At 42.6% G+C, this 20,117-nt stretch overlaps 3 protein-coding genes across 11 annotated transcripts in view; 1 reads left to right on the top strand and 2 right to left on the bottom strand.

The window, feature by feature from the left end:
• The window catches only part of atp2b3b (ATPase plasma membrane Ca2+ transporting 3b), a 31,247-nt gene extending 22,097 nt beyond the window's left edge, over window positions 1-9,150 (top strand). For 4 of the 7 annotated variants that reach the window (XM_049752401.2, XM_049752395.2, XM_049752396.2 and 1 more), the window contains one exon: window positions 4,392-9,150. In XM_049752401.2, coding sequence (XP_049608358.1) covers window positions 4,392-4,913 — 522 coding nt within the window. In that variant the 3' untranslated portion in view covers window positions 4,914-9,150. The remainder of the gene's footprint in view (window positions 1-4,391) is intronic. The other 3 variants (XM_049752398.2, XM_049752400.2, XM_049752399.2) reach the window with 1 other exon arrangement.
• A 4,708-nt stretch (window positions 9,151-13,858) lies between these two features.
• On the bottom strand, window positions 13,859-17,077 carry crebzf (CREB/ATF bZIP transcription factor). Of its 3 annotated transcripts, none has more exons than XR_007488166.1 (4): window positions 16,889-17,077; window positions 15,110-15,931; window positions 14,860-14,936; window positions 13,859-14,589 (listed from the first exon to the last, which is right to left on the bottom strand). XR_007488166.1 is itself a non-coding variant. In XM_049752442.1 (3 exons), the coding sequence occupies exons 2-3, from the start codon at window positions 15,877-15,879 to the stop codon at window positions 14,927-14,929; spliced, it is 780 nt and encodes a 259-aa protein (XP_049608399.1). In that variant the 5' UTR covers window positions 15,880-15,931; window positions 16,889-17,077; the 3' UTR covers window positions 13,859-14,926. The 3 variants fall into 3 exon arrangements, 1 of the variants encoding a protein (XP_049608399.1); XR_007488167.2 differs by having other exon boundaries at window positions 16,732-17,077; XM_049752442.1 differs by having other exon boundaries at window positions 13,859-14,936.
• Window positions 17,078-17,932: 855 nt separating this feature from the next.
• On the bottom strand, window positions 17,933-20,094 carry las1l (LAS1 like ribosome biogenesis factor). Its single transcript, XM_049752419.2, has one exon. It carries the CDS (start codon window positions 19,896-19,898, stop codon window positions 18,201-18,203), a length of 1,698 nt encoding a protein of 565 aa, XP_049608376.1. The 5' UTR covers window positions 19,899-20,094; the 3' UTR covers window positions 17,933-18,200.
• Window positions 20,095-20,117: the final 23 nt, after the last annotated feature.

Genomic DNA, 20,117 nt, shown 5'->3' on the forward strand with positions numbered 1-20,117 from the left:
TCTCCTCTCGCTTTTGTTCAGCGTGTTGTAGATTGATTATTTCCGTAAGACGACTTTCAGCTTCAACATCTCCCGTTTGCCTCTCGTCCTGAGCTCTCCAAAAAGTTGTGGTTTCTCTTCCTGTCCGTCCCATTTGTTTGTTAACTTTCTCTCTTTCTCCAATGCCGCTCTTGACTTTCTCTTTGCTGTATGTTCTTTTTGTTTTGGATATTACAGGTTTCCAGTTTGCCCAAAGTACACATAAAGACTGTGAAATGTACTCTGTTTGTCTAAAAGTGGAGTTGTTATCTTGTAGATGTATTTGGATTGTGCCAGATCTAAATACAGGCTCTTGTGTAGTATAAAAGATAAGATTTCTTTAGATTTCCTCATCCTTTTTTTCCCTGTTCCTCCTTTTTTTGTCATTTCCCTCATCCGTGATTTCCAGCCTTTTTGTCATTGTCCCCATCTCCCGTGAAGAGTAGCACCACCACCCACTTCATGTTTCCTCTTGATTTCTCTGTATGTCAGTTCGGCGAGCGTCTGTGTGTGTGCTTGCTGGTGTTGCCAGAGCTGCTGTGTGTGTGTGTGTGTGTTTCTCACTCTGTGTGTAAGAAGGTCATTGTGTGTATGGCGATGTGTGCGCCGCTGCTTTTGACGTGTCCGTGTGCGTGCATGCTTGTGCTGTCTCCTCATCAGTCTTCTCAGTTGCTTCTCCTTTCCAACCTTGCTCCTTCCCTCATGCCCTTTGACCTTCCCGCCATCCCATGCTGCCTTCTTCTTCATGTTGCGCCGAGCGAGCTAGGGATATAGACAGCAGCCTTATGACACTTTGTTTACAAAGTTCTTGTTAGTGTTGTCCCGCCACTGAATCAAAACAGGAGCTAGCCTAGCATAAAGCTAGCAGCGCCCACAGGCTGTAACACAGACTCAGCCGCTAGCTAGCATTGTTTTTAGCTTTGTGACCACATTCATCAAGAAACAAACACTTGATCAATATGTTTCCTGAAGGAAATGCTTCGCCTTTTAGTGCCGCTTGTGTTCAGATAACTTCTGCGTCATGCTCCACTTGGGTTCTCGTCATAGCAACCCCAGCCCTCAGACTTAATATTGCAGATGCAAGATGTGTGTCTTTTGCGCTTTCATCTGCCTGAGCTGTGCTGGACCTTTGTGATCCCTGTGGATCCAGTTTGTTTTCATTTGATATTGGCCTAGTTTTGTGTACAGATGAAAAAGAGATTACTGTGAGATCACCTCTCTCATTCTTTCTCGTATGGTTGCATATTTTATGAGGAGTCGTTAGCATTCACCCCCTGCGTCAAAGATAAAAACAGAATGATTGCTCAGTGAAAAAGGTTCTTATCAAAAAGGCGGTACCGCTCAGTTTTTTTTTTGAAAGGATGTAGCAGCCATCTACCTCACAGCTTCCCTCTGTTTTTATGTTGCAGTTTCTTCTCATCAGCATTTTTTTTTTTTCACACAGCAGCCTCAACCTTCCAGTGCCTCTTCTATCCTTGTACTTTTAATCATCATCGTTTTTCCATCAAGCTATGCTGAGAGGGCCAGTCAGGGAGGGATGAAGGAAGAGAGGGAGGGATGGAGAGAAACTGAGAAAAGCAGTAACACAGCAGCGCCCTGACCTCCAGGTTTCTCTGGTCACACTGTGGGCGACATATACTCGAAAGTTTACTCCACCTATGGGGACGAAAAATGAAAACAAACCAAGTGCCGACGACAAAAGTGGGAAAATAACGTTGCGAAACCTTCTCAGTCTGCATGAAGTGTTTTTCTGCTGTCTGACAGGCTCTTTGGAAAAACAGATAAGCACTGAACCTACTGCTTGACCGTCTGTCCGTCTGTCTGTCTGTCTGTCTGTCTTTCTGTCTGTCTGTCCGTCAGTTTGTCTGTCTGTCTGCCAGTCTGTCACCTATGCCAGAGTCATGTGTAGAGACTTCTCAGAGTTTGGCCAACTGCAGCATGGACGCCCATTGAGCTGCCCGATTGTGCACCTTCCAAAAGTTTTAGTCGCTTGTTGCAGTTGATAGTTTTGGCCAAACTGTCTCTATGTAAGTCTCTGTCTGCCCGTTTGCCTGTCTGTAGACTTGCATTCACTTTTTGCCGTTTCTTTCAACTCATTCTGCTATTCCTCACTTTGGGCTTGAGGGAAGGGTGCATGGAACGATCGCCATGGCAACGCAATGCCTCTCTCTATGCACGCCTAAACCACACGCCGCATAATACACTCGTGGAACTCATTGTGGCGCGTGTTAGCGAGAGAGCGAGATTGGGAGTGACAGTGATCCGATTCAGCATGACCCGGCTGACACGGCTGACTTGGAACCAATCATCTCCTGTTTTCAAGAATCTAACCAATCACATACTCTTATAACCTACTGCGATGTCTGCTTTATTATTATTATTATTTTTTTTTTTGCAACTTGTGAATTTTATTTTTTATGTCCAGCAGTAACCTTTCTCATCAGCATCATTCTGATTCCACTCTGCTCGCTACTCGTTTCTTGCATGACTGCAGGATATTTGCGTGTGTAGAGCCTTGCAAAAAAACGGACTCAGTACTCACAGTGCACAACATTCCAATGCATGCTGATGTCCAGAGCGCCATGCTCGCTACATGGAGAGAAAAAAAAATCGGACCGTTCTATGACAAGGGCTGCTGCATGCGTGTGCGTGGCCATTTGGTGATTTCTTGATTCAACTAACTCACTCTTACTGCTTCTTCTCCATCTGTGCCTGGCATTTAGCCTCACCCGTGTGCATGCATGCTAGCCAGTGTGCTGCAGTGCGAGTGTATTTCAAACACACACACAGACACACACACACACACATACATACACGCACGGCAGGTGTGTATTACGTGAGATGTTTGCTGCTTCTGTGGTCTTTGTGGATGCTGCAAGGTCTGTCTGGTGTGTCAGAACTGACATAAGTGTTTGTCAATAGCAAACTCATATCAAAACACCTTTCTTTTTTTTTTTTAAAAACATCTTTTGGCAACACTCAAGATCAGGTGGACCTATGAATTCATTTTTAATCAAAGCAGATGCATGGTCATTAATATATTTTTCTGCAGGAGAAGAAGTGGACGGATGACCATGAATCTGATGGTAGCATGTAATAATCCACAGAGGTTGAATCAACCCGACTTTCTTGTTTTTGTCTGTCTGGGCTTTTCAACAAATGACTTTTTTTGCTTTGTGTCTGGTGGAGTGACCCCAAATGTGATTTTGAGGAGAGAGTCACACTTCGAAAGTCTTCATATAGTACATAACTCACAGTCATAGGTGCATTGTAATCCTTTCTCAAATTAGAAACCATTTTCATCAAGATTCGGAGCAGCGCGCTCATGGTCTTCACGTCTGCCTCGTAGGTCAAAGGTTTAAGGTTTAAATCTCAGCTCCAGCCTTCCTGTGTCATCTGGGATAGATCACCAATGAGCCCTAATAATGTTAGGCACGGGAAATGGATGGATGGATGGATGGATGGATGGATGGATGGATGGATGGATGGATGGATGGATGGATGGATGGATGGATGGATGGATGGATGGATGGATGGATGGATGGATGGATGGATGGATGGATGGATGGATGGATGGATGGATGGATGGATGGATGGATGGATGGATGGATGGATGGATGGATGGATGGATGGATGGATGGATTAATGGATGGATGGATGGATGGATGGATGGATGGATGGATGGATGGATGGATGGATGGATGGATGGATGGATGGATGGATGGATGGATGGATGGATGGATGGATGGATGGATGGATGGATGGATTAATGGATGGATGGATGGATGGATGGACGGACGGACGGACGGACTTAGGAAGACTCATTCGTCAGACTGTCTCTTTATCCAAGGTGATACACACGAAGAGCTCTCCACCAGACAAAACAGAGGAGGATTTTTTTTTTTTTAAATGTTGAACAAAAAAGAAGTCCAGTTGCCTTTTGATTCAACCTCTATGGATTCTAATAATTGGGATAATCAAACATGGCAGCCATCAGTTTACGACTTTGTGATAGTTTCATTCTCTCGGCTATGAGTCACTAAATTTCTTTTTAACTAGTGTTTTGCTAAAGCCGCTAGCTATTCCTTTAAAAACTCAAATGTTTTCAGCCGTACTGTTCCAGTAAGTTTGGAGGGGAGTGTAGCTTAACCAACAGTTTAGAAATAATATATAATAACTTGCAGTCATTAAATGTTTACTGTAAAGCCACCTGGCCTTGAGTGCCTGTCCATTTGTGTCTGTCTGTCTGTCTGTCTGTCTTCTGGCGGAGACCGGTCGGTCTTTCCCTTGATTGTTTTCCATTCAAGCATCTGACTTGTTCTTCTTTTGTTCTTGTGGATTTCTCCCACACCTGCCCCCCTTCTTTTTGGCAGATGCGAGTGGTGAAAGCATTCCGTAGTTCGCTGTACGAGGGCCGGGAGAAACCAGAATCCCGCAACTCCATCCACAACTTCATGGCCCACCCAGAGTTCCTCATCAATGACCTCATCCACAACATCCCGCTGATTGATGACACTGATGTGGACGACGAATCCGAACTCAGCAGATATCAGCACGTGCACCCGGCCCTTCGCAAGCCGCCGCCCCCTCCCACCCAGCCCCAGCCTACGGCCCGCACCCGTCCCACCCGTCCATACCGCCAGTATAGCCTCCCAGTGACCCAGTGCAACCGAAATAATAACAACAGCGGCGGCAGCAGCAGCGGCAGCAGCAGCGGCACTTCATCGATCGCCCACGCCAACAATCACAGCATCAACACCATCACCCCTAGCAACCAAACCATTCATCATCATCACCACCATCAACACTGCAACGACCATCATAGCAGGGACCGGCTGGGGAACCCCCCAACCCCTTACCTCGCCCACCTCTACTGTGTGGAGACCACCTTATAACTTTCGTGGGTCAGGGAGAAGGGGAACTGAGGTCAAAACGGGAGCAGAGGAGAGAGCTTGAGGACGCACACATGACATTTCCATCCGGTCTCTCCTGTGACACAGGAGGGAGGAGGACAACGGCTGCCGCCGACTCCATGTGAACATTGACGCTATCAAACGACCACTCCCTCCCCCTCATCCGCTCGCCGCTCACTCCGCCTTGACCTCCACTCACTCTTCAGCCTGCCCTCCATCCGTTGACAGTGGCTTTGGAGGCAGAGGGGCGTCCTTCAAAGCGTCAGCAGACCCGGATCATGCGGCAGCGAGGGGGGCCAATCCCTTCATTCCCGCTGGTGTTAATCGAGTGCGGTTGCCATGACCCCACCTACTCGCCTGCCATGACACTACAGCCACCGTGCGCAACAATTTCTCATCGAAAACGTCGAACAACTCATTTTGCTTGTGATGTAATTGTTGGAGCTTTAACTTCCTCATCCATGCTCATCTTGGAGTCATTCATTTTCAAACATAATATGGTGCTCATTCTTTTCCACGTTGCTTCAGTTCTTCTCTTGGTCCCCACAGCATGATATTTTTTCATTGTCCTTCCGATCACGTCTCTCACTCTCTTTCAATGTGTGTTGTCTTGTCTCTTCTGGGAGGGGAAAAAAAAAAAAAAAGAGATATACATTTCAAACAGGTACCCTTCATTTAAACCTAATAGTAAAGGGGAATTATATGAATATATATATATATATATACAGTACATATGTATATATTATATTATAATTTTTTATTAATAATTGGGATGCGACAATACAGAAGTTGTGACCAGTCGCCAATCCTTGAATGCTGCCCCGTGTCCACATGATATGTTGTCTGTGTGGGACGTACACACCCAAACATACAGTACAGTGGCCCCATGCATACGATGAACTGATGTATGGCTTCTGTCTCGATACTGTATCCTAGCTAAGTCGCTTCATTTCCTCTTCCTTTGCTTTGCCCCACTTTGTTTTGGCTCACTATCCCTAATCTTTTTTTTTTTTTGAATGCTTGGAAAGCATTATCCCTTTAAATTGCATCAGGTCACAATGCACAGACTTTGGGCCCTTTAAGACTGACACTCACCTCAAAGCTGCTTTTGCTCACATGTCTGGGGTCAACACCATCATGAATGGATGGATTGATTGATTCATACTGCTAAATATTCATTGTTGGTTTAGCCCCTAACCCTACTATGTAAAACCAATAAGTTGAACAAACTATTTTAAGTTTTGCTGTTAGGGTTAGGTAGAGTTCACACAACTCATTGTCCATTGTTGTGTTGGAGCAAACAATTTGCTTGCTAACTAACATTGTTGCCATAAATGTCAATTATTTCTATTTTAAAGTTGTTCTAACAGTTCTAGTCCCCCCAAAATACAAATTGTATTTTTTACAGTGTGATGGTTGCATGATAAGATTAATATTTTCATGTAATAATACGGCAGTAGGTGGAAACCTAAGGCGTTTTACCACTTGCTTGTTCAATTTTTAAATGTATAATTTAAAGTGTGACCTTCAACAGCTCCCAAATCAAATTCAGTGGAAGTTAGTGTTACATTTGTCCCCAAATTAAGCCATAGTATCTGCCTCAAGTTTCTTTTTAATTCTCCTTTTCTCTTCCTTTTCAGATTATCTTATTCCAATGGGCTATTATATTTTAAAGTTGTTCAATTTAATCCTCCTTTGACTTGTAAAACACGTCATCGTCACCCGTATTCTTCTGCTGCAATCATGCATTTTACTGCCTCATAGTGAGGCGTTTGGGGTCCATTGTGAACTCCTAAGTTACCAAATATGGTTGCTTGCCTAATACAGGGAGGGAAGTGAACGGACTCAAACTATCTTGTACAGTCAAACTGTTTATATGCTACAACAGCACTTCTTAGCTTTTGCAGAAAGATGTGCTTTGTAATCTGTCGGCTAGTATAAATGCACGCGTTATGAAATGAGTAAGCAAAATTTACTACGTCCTTGTGGCTCTGGGGTCAATTGTAACACACACACTATATATATATATATATATATATATATATATATATATATATATATATATATATATATATATATATATATATATATATATATATATATATATATATATATATATATATATATATATATATATATATATATATATATATATATATATATATAGAGTCACATGTTATTTGCTTTGCTCTTGGTTTGCCCTATAAGCTCCTCAATGTGATCATGGCAACAATGTGAAAAAAAAATCCTGTTTTTCAAGAGTGTAACAGAGCCACACAAATATTTGACATCATACATGATGGTAAGACCATGTGAGCCGGTGACATCACATTCCACCACATTCATCTCCACGACCTTCCGTGGAGCATCAAGCACATTCCAATAATCAAGCGCGTCCCCCAAGTATGCCGTGTTGTCCCACGTGCGGGTGAACTGCTGACTTCACGTTGCCTCGGAGTGCAACGCAATACAAATTAAGTCCCTCCCTCCGGTCACCACCACCACCTTGTCCTCCGGCCTCCCCACACTGTTCTCCTGTTGACTTCCTGACCGGACCCACAAGCAGAAAAAGGCAAGGGCGGATAATATGCAACTGACTGACATGTCATCACGTGTAACCCAGATTCGAACTGCAGTGCAACAGGGATGCTAACACATGCAAAAACAGAGCGGGAATATGCGTGTCCTGCTAGTTCTGTTTCAGGAGGGGCGCAAGGCTCTTTGGAAAAACCCGTAACTGTACAGAACTCTTGTCTTCTTGAATGCTCATCTTCATTATGGTCGCCGCACTCACCCGGGTGGTGGCATTGTGTTACTCTGTCTGTTTTGAAGCATGCATTTTGGTATCATTAATGTCACTCTTTATGTGTAGGTAAATCATTTAGACGACTGTCACGACTGTGTGCTATGAACTCTCCACATTTGCTCTCTCATGCGCACACGCACGCACACATGCACACACACATGCACACACAGACACACACACCTGTTCAAGGCGAACCTTGTCTATTTCATTGCCTCGTCGCACAGCTCTGTCAGTGCTTCTTACAGTAAACAAACAAAACAAAAAAAAGACACGCACACCAAACATGCTGAGCAAATCTACAGTGTTGTAAATTAGACAAATCAGTTCCGGCCATTTCTGTCCATCTGTCCAGCCATGTTACATTATGATGTTGTGAGATAGATTATCAGAAGGCAAAAGCAGAATGTGAAAAAGAATATATTTATCCAAAATTAGAAATTGTACAACTGCATCAAACCTGTACAGCTCACCCCTAAAGTGCACACACGCAACTTTAATTTACAGGTACTATGTTCCTGTTACTTTATTTTATGTTTTTTTTCTTTTCCTTTTAGTCTGTTTGCTTTTTGTAAGGAGATGAAAAACTAAACAGAAGCACTTGTACATGACATGATTACTGATTTTCTCCACCGGTGCTCCCACTGATGGAAAACATCCAATGCACATTCTCCTGAGCATATTCCGAGGGCTGTGTTTTCTGTCCAGTGAGCAGCCCCTGAAGCGTGCAGAGGTGTCGAGATAATTTCGAGTCTCTCGAGACCGTAGTGGGGACTCGCTCTGCAGATAAGCAGGAGACAAAAGTCACTTTATTATTATGATGGAAAGCACTGGACAAAATGAGGCTGGACAACTGGAGGGTGGCACAGAGCTAGAGACTGCAGAAGTGCGATGCATCCATTGCGTGCATTGTTGAGGCTGCTCTTTTAGATCTGCCGCAGGTTTTTACGGCCCGAGGGGAGAATTTAAGCTTTTACATTATTCATTATACATACTGTTGTAAATTTGGTGCGTGGAATGGATGGTCCTCCTTCTTGCACAATGCAGAGCTGTTCTGTGGATAGAAAATGCAGCCTGAATTGTGCTGAGAAAAAAAAAAAGACCAAAAAAATAACCCAACACACACACACACAAAGACTATTGAATATATTAAAGAGTTACCTGCCTGTTATTTAAGCGAATAAATATCTATATATATGAGGAAGAACACACCTGTATACTGTAGACAAACTGTATGGAAATCTAAGATAATTTATCGGGAATTAAGTCCTACACCTTTTGTCTGTATGAAAGAAAAAAAATACATCAAAGTATTCTACAATAATAACTTTGACAAGTCTGTGTGATCCTGTGTTGTTTGTTTAAACTGATTCTGTGTGGCGTTATTTCAAATATATAGGAAGCTCCCAACATTCAGAGTTGGTGTAAGATTGATTACTTTTCCAATCCATCAAATTGGTCACCATTTAGATCTGGGTTGTTTAAAAATTATAGCTTGTCCCTCATCAACTTTTTTTTTATTTTATTTGTGACTGGATTAGTACACTCATTTAAAGGACATTTATAAAAAGGACAAGTAGCCATGCTAGGGGGAAAAAAAAGTATTTTTTAGTACTGGGGACTATTTTATTTTTGCTTGCATAAGGAGCCTGAGCTAGGTGGTATTGTGATGTCTGAGGTCAGGGGGGGGGGGGGGGGGGCTCATTTGGGACGTTTGATTTAGTGTCGGCTCGTGAGTGAACGATTCGTTCAAAAGAACGATTTATTTTTCCAGTGAACGAGAGTTTTCAGTTCATATGACTTCAACCAGTAATGCGCATTGAAGCTCGTGCCACCTCGCCGTAAAACAAAACGAAGAAAATGACGTTCCCGTTCACGAACGAGTCGCGAATTGCATTTCCTGTTCACCAACTGAACGGATCTGTGCGTGAGTGAGTGAGTGAGTGAGTGAGTGAGTGAGCGAGCGAGCGAGCGAGCGAGTGAGCGAGTGAGTGATTTGCATTTCCGGTTCATCGCGAGAACGGATCAGTGAGGGAACCAATCCTCCCGTTCGCGAACGAGTCAATGCGTCAACTGCCTTCCTTCCCGTGCATCAACGGATCAGTCAGTGAACGTGTAGCGTCTCCCTCCTGGCGTGAACTATGTAAACCAGAATGTAGATTTACGATTTGCCAAGGAAAAGAAGAACCACTTGAAACACCACTTCTTTTATGCGCGTTTTCGCCAAGCTAACTGCTAACTTTATTGCATGAAGGGATGCGCCGTTATGCAAAAACGGCGAGATTATGCTTCTCTTTGGGTAATCTTCATTTTATAACACTAGTTTTTAAATAACGTGTATGCATATATACGCCTAAATATTGTTATCCAATATATCTACTGCAATTTCACATTAGATTGCTGGTTTGAAATTTACTTTTATTATTATTATTATTATTATTAAATAAACATTTATGTTAAAACTTGTCTGGTGTTTTATTCCTTGTTTTTATATTCCCCAATTAAAACATAAAAATTATTATTACTTAAAAATATCATTTTAATAAACATTAAAACCTGTTAAAACTTGTCTGGTGTTTTATTCCTTGTTTTTATTTTTTTGGCATGAAAACAAAAATCGGACATTTGGTTAACTGCTTTATATGACAATATGTATGTGTTTTACGTTATTTAATATGTGTTGGTGTCCCCCAAAATAAAGAGCAAGTAGTCAAATACACATTCTTGACACGTACAAAAAATGCATAAAGTTATTAGGTACACTTGAAAATGGCGGTGTACCTAATGGAGTGTCCAAGTGACGTCACAGATCAACCAGCCAATCAGAAAGTGGGGGTGAGGGCGGGTGTGGCACTTTTCACTTAAACCAGGGGTGTCGACTTCCAGTCCTCGAGGGGCCACGTTCCAATATGTTTTCCAAGTTACCCTCGTTAAACACACCTGCGTGAAAACTTTTAGCTCCTTTTGAACGTGAAAGAAGCTAAAACTTTTCACGCAGGTGCGCTTAACGAGGGTCACTTGGAAAACATGTTGGAACGTGGCCCCGAGGACTAGAGCTTGACACATGTGACCTTTGACCATGATATTTCCCTAATAAAGTGGCCTGTTATTAGGTACACTTGAAAATGGCGGTGTACCTAATGGAGTGCCCGTGAGATTCCCTCGTTAAGTGCAGGTGCGTGAAAACTTTTAGCTCCTTTTGAACGTGAAAGAAGCTAAAACTTTTCACGCACCTGCGCTTAACGAGGGTCACTTGGAAAACATGTTGGAACGCGTCCCCGAGGACTAGAGCTTGACACATGTGACCTTTGACCATGATATTTCCCTAATAAAGTGGCCTGTTATTAGGTACACTTGAAAATGGCGGTGTACCTAATGGAGTGTCCGTGTGATTCCCTCGTTAAGTGCACCTGCGTGAAAAGTTTTAGCTCCTTGTGAACGTGAAAGTGACCAAAAACTTTTCACACAGGTGCGCTTAACGAGGGTCACTTGGAAAACATTTCCCTAATGAAGTGGCCTGTGATAAGGTACACCTGAAAATGGTGGTGTACCTAATGGAGTGTCCAAATGACGTCACAGATCAAACAGCCAATCATGAAGTGGGGGTGAGGGCGGGTGTGGCACTTTTCACGTTCCCTTAAGTTTTTTCCCTAATGAAGTGGCCTGTGATTAGGTACACCTCATGGACACTTCAATAGGTACACTACACGAGCCAAAAATAATCAATAAAATAAATGAAGGGTTAATTGTACTTTAAAAGGATTCTCTCACACCTGGGATCGAACCCTTAACTTTCTGAGTAAGAGCTCATGGCTCTAACCAGTCGACTATACCGATCTGGTAGTGTAAGGCCGTCTACACTCTTTTCTACTAGTGATGTGCATTCTATTTTTTTTAAGTGAACTGAATCTTTGGAATCGGTTCACTCAAAAGATTTGTTTAAAAAAATCGCTACTTTTTTCCTCTTACCTCGTGTAGTGTACGTATTGAAGTACCTAATCACAGGCCACTTCATTAGGGAAAAATCGTGATCAAAGCTTCACGGCTCGGGGAAGGCGGGACAACTGAGCACAATACTTCAAGTTGATTGGACGATGTGTCAACTTGCGCAACCTACCTTATTTTGGTTTTGGCAACCTACCTTATTTTGGTTTTGAACAATCGCAGAAACTGGAATCCTAACCAGGAAGTTCAAAAAAAAAAAATCGCGCAAAACCTTTCCAGCTAAAATTGCATCCCTCGCGGCTTTTCTTTCAATTATTTTTTGAATCAATGCGATTACAGAATTGCAGCATCCATGCATCAGTCCAGCATTGTCAGTTTGGTTGATGCATTTCCCCCGGCCTCGCCGCTTATGTCGCAACCACACAAAACACATTTGTTGCTTATTTCGTGTAACTAGTGGCTGACTTGAGAAAAATCTGCATGCTGGGTAAAAGATGATTCTCGTGTTTTTGAGACCTCGCAAATACAGCGAGATTACACCTTGCATTCAAGGGTAACACATTTGCAATGTATTTGAAAAGAAGCTCAAATTGTATTGATTTACAGACGGATGATCTGGATTAAGAGGTTACCAGAAGGTCAGATAAATGATGGCACAAATTCAACTCATGTTCGGAGGAAGAGGGATTCTGAATTCAATCCCAAGACCATAGCTACTGTAAAGCATGGGGTGTGGCAACATTGTGCTCTGGGGTTGTTTCCAGCAAATGAAATAGAGCCAAACTTCCTTCCATCATTGAAGATGTAATGTGGCGTGGTCTTCTGGCATGACGATGGTCCCAAATTCAACGCACATGCAATTTAGGAGTGCTGTATTTTTAAAAAATCCTGGAGTGGCCTGACCTGTTCCCAGACAACGAACCCAGAGATTCTATTGAGGGACTTAAAAGCCTGTGATGCCCATCAACATCCCCAAATCATCATTGCTCTAGAAAAGATCTGCATGGTGGAATGGGCAAAAATACTAAACGTGTGCAAATCAGGTGAAGACCTACAATAAACGCTTGACCTCTTGTTGCCCAAAATGTTATTACAAACCATTAAACTTTTGTTGACCAAGAAGACAATAATTGACAAATAAACGATAAATGAGGTTTCTATTCTATTTTCCTTATATTCGTACCATTAAATCGTATATGATGAAAATTAAAGGTTTTTATCACGAGGCCAAGATAAATCATTTCAAAACTTGTAAAACGAAGCCTAAATTTTGGCCAAAATCAAAAAGTTAAACAATATTGTTCACTGTCAGTGATGGCGTGGGGTGCCATGTCATCTGCCGGTGTTGGCCCACTGTTGAAGTCCAAGGTCAATGGCGTAGTGGAGCACTTCATGCTTCCTGCTGCTGACCAATTTTATGGAGATGCAGACTTCACTTTCCAACAGGACTTGGCACCTGCACACAGTGCCAAAATCACCAGTACCTGGTTTAAGGACCATGGTATCCCTGTCTTTGATTGGCCAGCAAACTCGCCTGACCTTAACCCCATAGAAAATCTATGGGGTATTGTGAAGAGGAAGATGCAAAACGCCAGACTCAACAATGCAGAGGAGCTGAAGGTGACTATCAAAGCAACCTGGGCTCTCATAACACCTGAGCAGTGCCAGACTGATCGACTCCATGCCACGCCACATTAATGCAGTAATTGAGGCAAAAGAAGACTCATCAAGTACTCATACTTTTGATGTTCATGTTTTTCAGTTGACCAACATTTCAAATTAAAAAAAAAAGTAATATTCAGTATATTTTTCGAGATACCGAATTTAAAGTTTTCATTAGTTGTCACTTATAAATATCAAAATTAAAAGAAACGAACATTTGAAATATCTGTCTGTGTGAAATGCATGAATATAATGTGGAAGTTTCACTTTCTGAATGCAATTACTGAAATAATTTAACTTGTTGATGATATTCCAATTTACTGGCCAGCACCTGTATCTGTTGACTCTTAAGACACGAGCTTCAATGAGAGCGATTAAATCCCAAAAGCTACATTCCAGAGTGATCATTGTGCTGATTTTACTTCCACTCAATTGCATTGGCAGGTTATACAGATAACAGTGGCATCAAGTTTTGAAATAATTTATCTTGGTCTGATCTCTTTTTTTTTTATTAATATATATTCTACAAAATCCTGTCAATTCTGCTATTGTAGGCTTGATTTCCATTGCACACGTGAGACAAAATGTTCTCACCTAAAGGTCACGTGGTCAAATGCCCATCCCTAGCGGTGCATAAAAACTATGAACGACTTAAGGACATTTCTGTTAATTTCTTTCCAAGTGGAAAAAAGGCCGAAATGTAAAAGATCATCTCTATGGACCTTTTTCAGCTCATGCCTTAAACTTGGAACCTTTACCAGACTTGACCCAAATGCCGAGGAAAAGAAAGACCTTTATCGGGAGAGAGCTTGCTGTTTAGAAAGAGAAAGAGAGATGCATTAATATCAACAATACACACAAACCAATGTAAATATCTCCAACTGAAACAGTTAAAATAGGATTTATTTGTTCATCTTCCTGCAGAGGTCAATTACCTCAACGGGCACACTTTCAAATTATCAAATTATGTACACATTTACATCTTATGACAACATAATCACCTAAAGCAGATGATTCTGGATATAATCTTTCAATTATCACAACAGAAAACACCCATAGTGCAGTTGTATTGAGCTCGCAAAAAAAAACAGTAAAGAAACTCTTGACTAGTCAATCTGTGGCAAATAGGCAAATAGAATGACAAATACCATTTTTACCGATACTACCTTTAAAAAAAAAAAGAGAGACAAAAATGGCCACGGTGGCAGCAGCTTGTCCAGTCTCTTCAACCTCCACCAGCAGAATCCACTTCAGCAATAAAGAAAAACAGGTGGCTCTAAATTAAAGGGATTCTTCTGTAACATGGTGCTGGTTCACAAAGAGCTCCATTGGAAAAAACATTCCATTTGAATCCTCTTCCATGTTTCTGGAATCTGATAGCCAATTTACTCTTTGTGGACCTTCACCGTCATTTATACATCTTGCATTCAAGATTTCTTTTGATGGCTTTTACAGATTAGCTTTGACCAAAATGCCTTCAACACTAGTGGGGAAAACTCTCTCCGCTCTGATCCTTACCATGGAGTCAAGCAGGTTAAGGTGTTCAGAGCGCCATTCATCCCTCATTGGTAGAAGCAACCATTACCTAGAAGAAACTGTCAACAAGGTTTAGCGGCAACGAGCACCCGAGCCAACATGTCATCAAACACATGCACTATCAGCAGGTCCTGGTTATTTTAACAGTCTTCGTCCACCGTGAAGACGGTCAGAACTTAAGAGCCGTGTCTCATCTCAATATGTGAAATCAGAGGTAAGTACTTGACCCTACATTTTAAGTGCCGCGCTTGCACTGGCTGCACACTTAGTGCAGAACTCCACTGAGACATGGTTCTTGTCCACGTGGAGGCACACGCCACCAGATGTCTCTTTGGCCTCCACTTTCACACGTTTCCGTGGCAGTGAGTAGTCGTGCTCGTTTGAGTCGGCGCCCTGGAAAAGCGAGGAGGATAATTTCATGCCATTCACACCGCTCAGCCGTGACAACAGCTGAGCTAACATGCTCTCATTGGCCAGCACAGCTCGCAGGTACCTGGTCTCATCTTCCAATTCCTCCACTCGTTTGGTCAGCTGAGCGTTTTCTGTTTTGAGCATGTTATTTTCCGTGGACATGATGCCCACCTTCTTTTCAAGGCTGTTAACATACTCTTTCTTTTTGAGACGATTCATCCTAGCAGCGATTGCATTTTTGTTGCTGACTTGGTTTGCTTGCCGTTGCTTATTTCTCATCTTCACGGCGGATGACCCACTGCCTGGAGAGGAGGCAGTTGATACTTCTGCACCAGAATCTTCATTCTTGCTGCTGTAAAAATCACCAAGCTCAAGGTCAAAGACCGGCGACGTTGTCTCTCCCTCAGGAGACCATTCCAGGTCTTCGATTCCCAGAAATTCATCCAGCTCCGTTCTCATATTGAAGTCATCAACTTGGAACTCCTCGGGGAGACATGGGTGATGATCTTCTATAGTTTTCACAGCAGTGCTCACTTCAACCTCCAGGGACTTCAGTGGAGTGCTGCAATTGCCTCTTCTCCTGGTTATCATTTTCTTTGGACGTGGACAGTTGATAAGTGTCCAGCAAATGCAGAACTTATTCCTGTAAAGATAAAGAGTAGATGTTAACATTTCAACTTTTAAACTTAGTCGTAACAAATTAGGATTGCAGGGCCTCTTAGTATTAAAATATACTTTGTTAGATACACCTGTCCAAATGAATAATATTTAATCTGTGAGCTAGGTCAGCCATTCTACTTACTATAATGGAGACATTAGTACAATACTACACACCTATTAAAGAAATGGGCTTAAATAAAATCGAGAAAAAAAACTTCTCTGGAGCCCTGATGTTCGATAAAAATAATTACAATATCAATCAACAATGTTTGGGCTTTTGGCTTGTTACGTAAACATTACAAAACAACGTCATTTTAGCATGCTCACGGCCAAGCAAAACTTAAAACGTCGTGCTGGCGAAACTTCAACGGCACTCAAATTGCTTGCTATTCTGTATGCGGTCGTCAGGAAATGTCGAGTTATAAAAAGACATTACAAAAGCACAAATGTTCGGAGCCATTCGCCTTAAGGCGCCACCATTTTGCATTGAGCTCAACGACCGCATGCTTGACCTAGGTTACTTTTCGACGGCAGCGGGAACTAGCCGAAACACACAAAGTCCTAAAACACCTCTCGAGCGCACGTAAAGTCCAATTAACGGTGCAAATCTTCGTGGATCAAATTTGCTTGCTAAACGTAGTTACAGAACTAATACATTTGGTGTAATTTATTTGCGTCCTACGCTTTAGTTTTAAGCGCCTTTAGCGAATGTTAGCAAGGCCCAGATCAAAGCAGATAAAAGCAATTACAAAGGCCACCCAAGCTTAATCGAAAATGTTTTACCTTTCAGTTCCAAGAGAAAAGTAACGATTTATCCAAGTTGTTTTTTGAAGCAGTCGCCTAGTCCGATCGCGTCGTTCTTGCGATCTTGTTTGCTAAAGCTAGTTTAAGCGCTAAATAAATACACGGGTGACGCACGACATCTGGAAGGCTAATTTACCGTTCTTCGCAAACGTTGACGAAGTCGCGATGATACAGATGCGTGATCGTGGATGAAATATCACAGTTTCGAATAGTTTTCTCGGTAGTTCACAATGCCCACATCCAAAAGTGGCTTGTCGCGGGGAAGGCTCTGCAGGAACTGGAAGGCCTCCTTACCCAACTTTCAAGATGGCGCGGTGTTGCGTTTAATGACGTATGTAGTTTTTGCCTTTGTTGTTATCCACGAAACAAAGATGCTTTTGTTTTGTTTGTACACGTAACTGTCTGATACCGCTTCTCAACCTTATTCATGTACGTATACATCAATAAAACATGTCTGTGGTGATAACCTATATTATGAATGTTATTTGGTAAAAAAAAAAAAATCAAACTGGAGTTTGAACACGAAACGTGTGGCCTCCATTTTGCCAGTTACGTTTACGTACTTTCAAAAAGTTGGAGACATTGGCATTTCAGGTACAATTTCAGTATGTACCAGAAATGCGCTCATCCTCTCATGTCAATTGCATAGCCCACATTATTAAAATTTTGACATGACGAAGCCAAGACTGTGAGACCAAACAGATAGCTTGAAATAAAGTGAAACGAGCCACTATGTTTAGAGTCATCTGCAGCAAGTTGTGATCTGTTAACAGATAGAGATGGGAAGATCTGCACAGTTAACGCTACGCAGAGGAAAAATAAATTTTCATAGACCTAAGATTTTGATTGAATTTTGCCATTCGTCTGTTAGACGACAGCATTATGTAGTAAAACTTCGAAGGCCTGATGTGCTTTTAAAAGTTTAAGTCACCTGTTGCTTACCCTCAAATATCATTTAAAAGATGAATATCCCTATTATGATCCTGTTTCCTTCCACATGAACCTCCCCGCTTCCAAGAACATACTTCTTTGGTTTTTGGATTGTGTGAGATGTTTGTTTGTTGAGATGTACACCATGACTGAGACAAGTGCAGGTTGTTTTGCACAAAGCCAGCTGGGAAAGCAGCCCCGTGACCCTAATGAGGAAAAAAGCGCTGTAAAAAAAAAAATTGAATCTGAATGCACTGCCAACACCAACTTTTATTGACCACATAGACAAAAAAAATATTACACGCCACCATGTCAGATTGTCGGGGTGACAAGTGCATTTAATTGGTGTGGAGAAGGTAACTGCAGTTTTCTTACATGATAATGGGTGTTTAAAAAATCAGTAGAAAGTCAGATTTGTCGAGAATTCATTCATTTTTAAATAAGAATAATGAATACTGGTATCCACTAAAAGATGTGCTTTTAACAACAAGCCTGTATATTTGACATTTCAATTAGACTCAAAAAAGTTGCAGTCCAGTTTTGAGCTTGCCGAGGTCACTGTGGCTCCAAAGAAAACCATCAGCTGTTCTCGTGGAAGCAGAAAGTCCCGAGACATTCTGCGCCATGCTGCTCTCCATTTCCGCTGGCTGGTCAGACACGGTCATAGTCGAATAATTGTCCAGCATCAGGCACGAGGGCTCATCTGATTGGCCGGGGACTTTTCCAAGAGGGAAATTTCTCCACAAAACTTTATCAAAGCACACTTGCCACGAGGAACCCCGGAGCACTTTTGCTTTCTCCACCTCAGCATCTGACCATTTGTTGTCTTCTGCTGTTCGCTTCTGCGGTTCCGAATGGCTGTGGCGCTTTGAACGTTGCAGTTTCTCGTGCAAACTCTCCAGTGTGTAAATAGGCCGTTTTTCCTGCTCTGTGTCTGGATCAGAAGGTTCTGTCTGAGTGTAGATGGAGCAGAGTTGCATCAGCCTCTGCTGGGTTTCCAGAGGAAGAGGATGCTCCATGTCCTCCAAGACTAATTGGAGCAGGTAAGGCGTACTAGCACAGGGAGCATCCAAGCAGGCGGACAGAAGCTGCTGCCACATCAGCTGGATGCGGTTGACAAAAATTCTGTCCTTCAACCTAGCTTTCCTCTGTGTCTTTGTTTCAAAGTGATAATCATTTTTGTTGCTGTTACAGAGCATTACTTCCGAGATCCACCCAGAAGTGTAGTACATCCTGTGTTTGCTCTGCTCGCAGGTGTGAAGCTTCAGGTCAGCAAAGAGTCTCTCCAGGAAGAGATGGATGAAGGTGGGCGAGTTAAGCGTTTTCAGAAGAGGGAGCCAAAAACGCAGGAAAGTTGGAGGGAGTTTGGGCTTTGTGGGACAAAACCAGTCACTCTCGGAGGTGTCACAGCCTAATGATGACAACTGTTCAGCTGTTGGAACAAGGAAGCCATCTTCCAAGAGGACCTCAATAAGCAACTCGGCAAACTCAACAGAAAAATGTTTTATCTCGCCAAGTATCCAGCTCATATCCGCCAAAGGGTCTAGCCTTTTTTCTTCATGTTCGCCCCCACAAGCATCGTACTGCTCCTTTTCGTAAGAGATCAAAAGTTCCCTTGCATTCTTATAAGCTTCCATTTCTTTTTGCCTTGCAATCAGCTTGTCTTCTTGCTGTTTCATGTCCATCTCTGCATCCTCTCCATCAGACTGTGCGTCCAAGTCTCCATCGGGCACACCTCCCAACTGTCTGGACCAATACTCCTGCTGGAGCCACTCCAGAACCACCTCGCATGCCTTCCGACACATTTTCAACGCAGGGAGTTTTCGATGGGTGACTTCATGCCTAATGTTTACGATCCATTCTGGGATGTTCAAGTTCCCGGCCAGTCTCCTTAACGAGCGGGAAAATTTTCCTTGCTGGCGTTCGGTGATCAAGTTAGTAAATCTCACCAGGGCCGCTCCATAAAGCAGAACCAGTTCATGAGAGTCCAGCTTTTCGGAACGGTCCAGCACCTGACACCTCACCAAGTCGGCGGTGCAGTCCATTGCCACAGGAGTACTGTTGGCGTACCTTGCTTTCCATGCCGAAATCCTATTAAGGGCATTCTTCTGTAGAGTGCAATCTTTGGAGTAAAGATATTCTCGTACTTGATCCCATTCTGCTTTGTTGAGCCACGCTACCACATGGCGATTTTTCTCGGATGCCTTTTTCTTCATTTTGAAGGCAGAGATGGGAAGCGGCGGTCTTGTGGGCTACACAAAATTCAAGTCGCTAGACTCCACCACAGTCTTAAAATGTTCTTTAAAACCAACACCGAAACGTGACAATAGGTTGAAAACGTTTCTTATTCGGCTAGCGAACGATAACGTTTCGACTCGGAAATGGATTTCTTCTTTGTATACTTCTACATTTCTAGTAGGTTGTAGACTGTTGTG

This window comes from Syngnathus scovelli, chromosome 2, assembly GCF_024217435.2.
Source record: "Syngnathus scovelli strain Florida chromosome 2, RoL_Ssco_1.2, whole genome shotgun sequence".
NCBI lineage: Eukaryota > Metazoa > Chordata > Actinopteri > Syngnathiformes > Syngnathidae > Syngnathus > Syngnathus scovelli.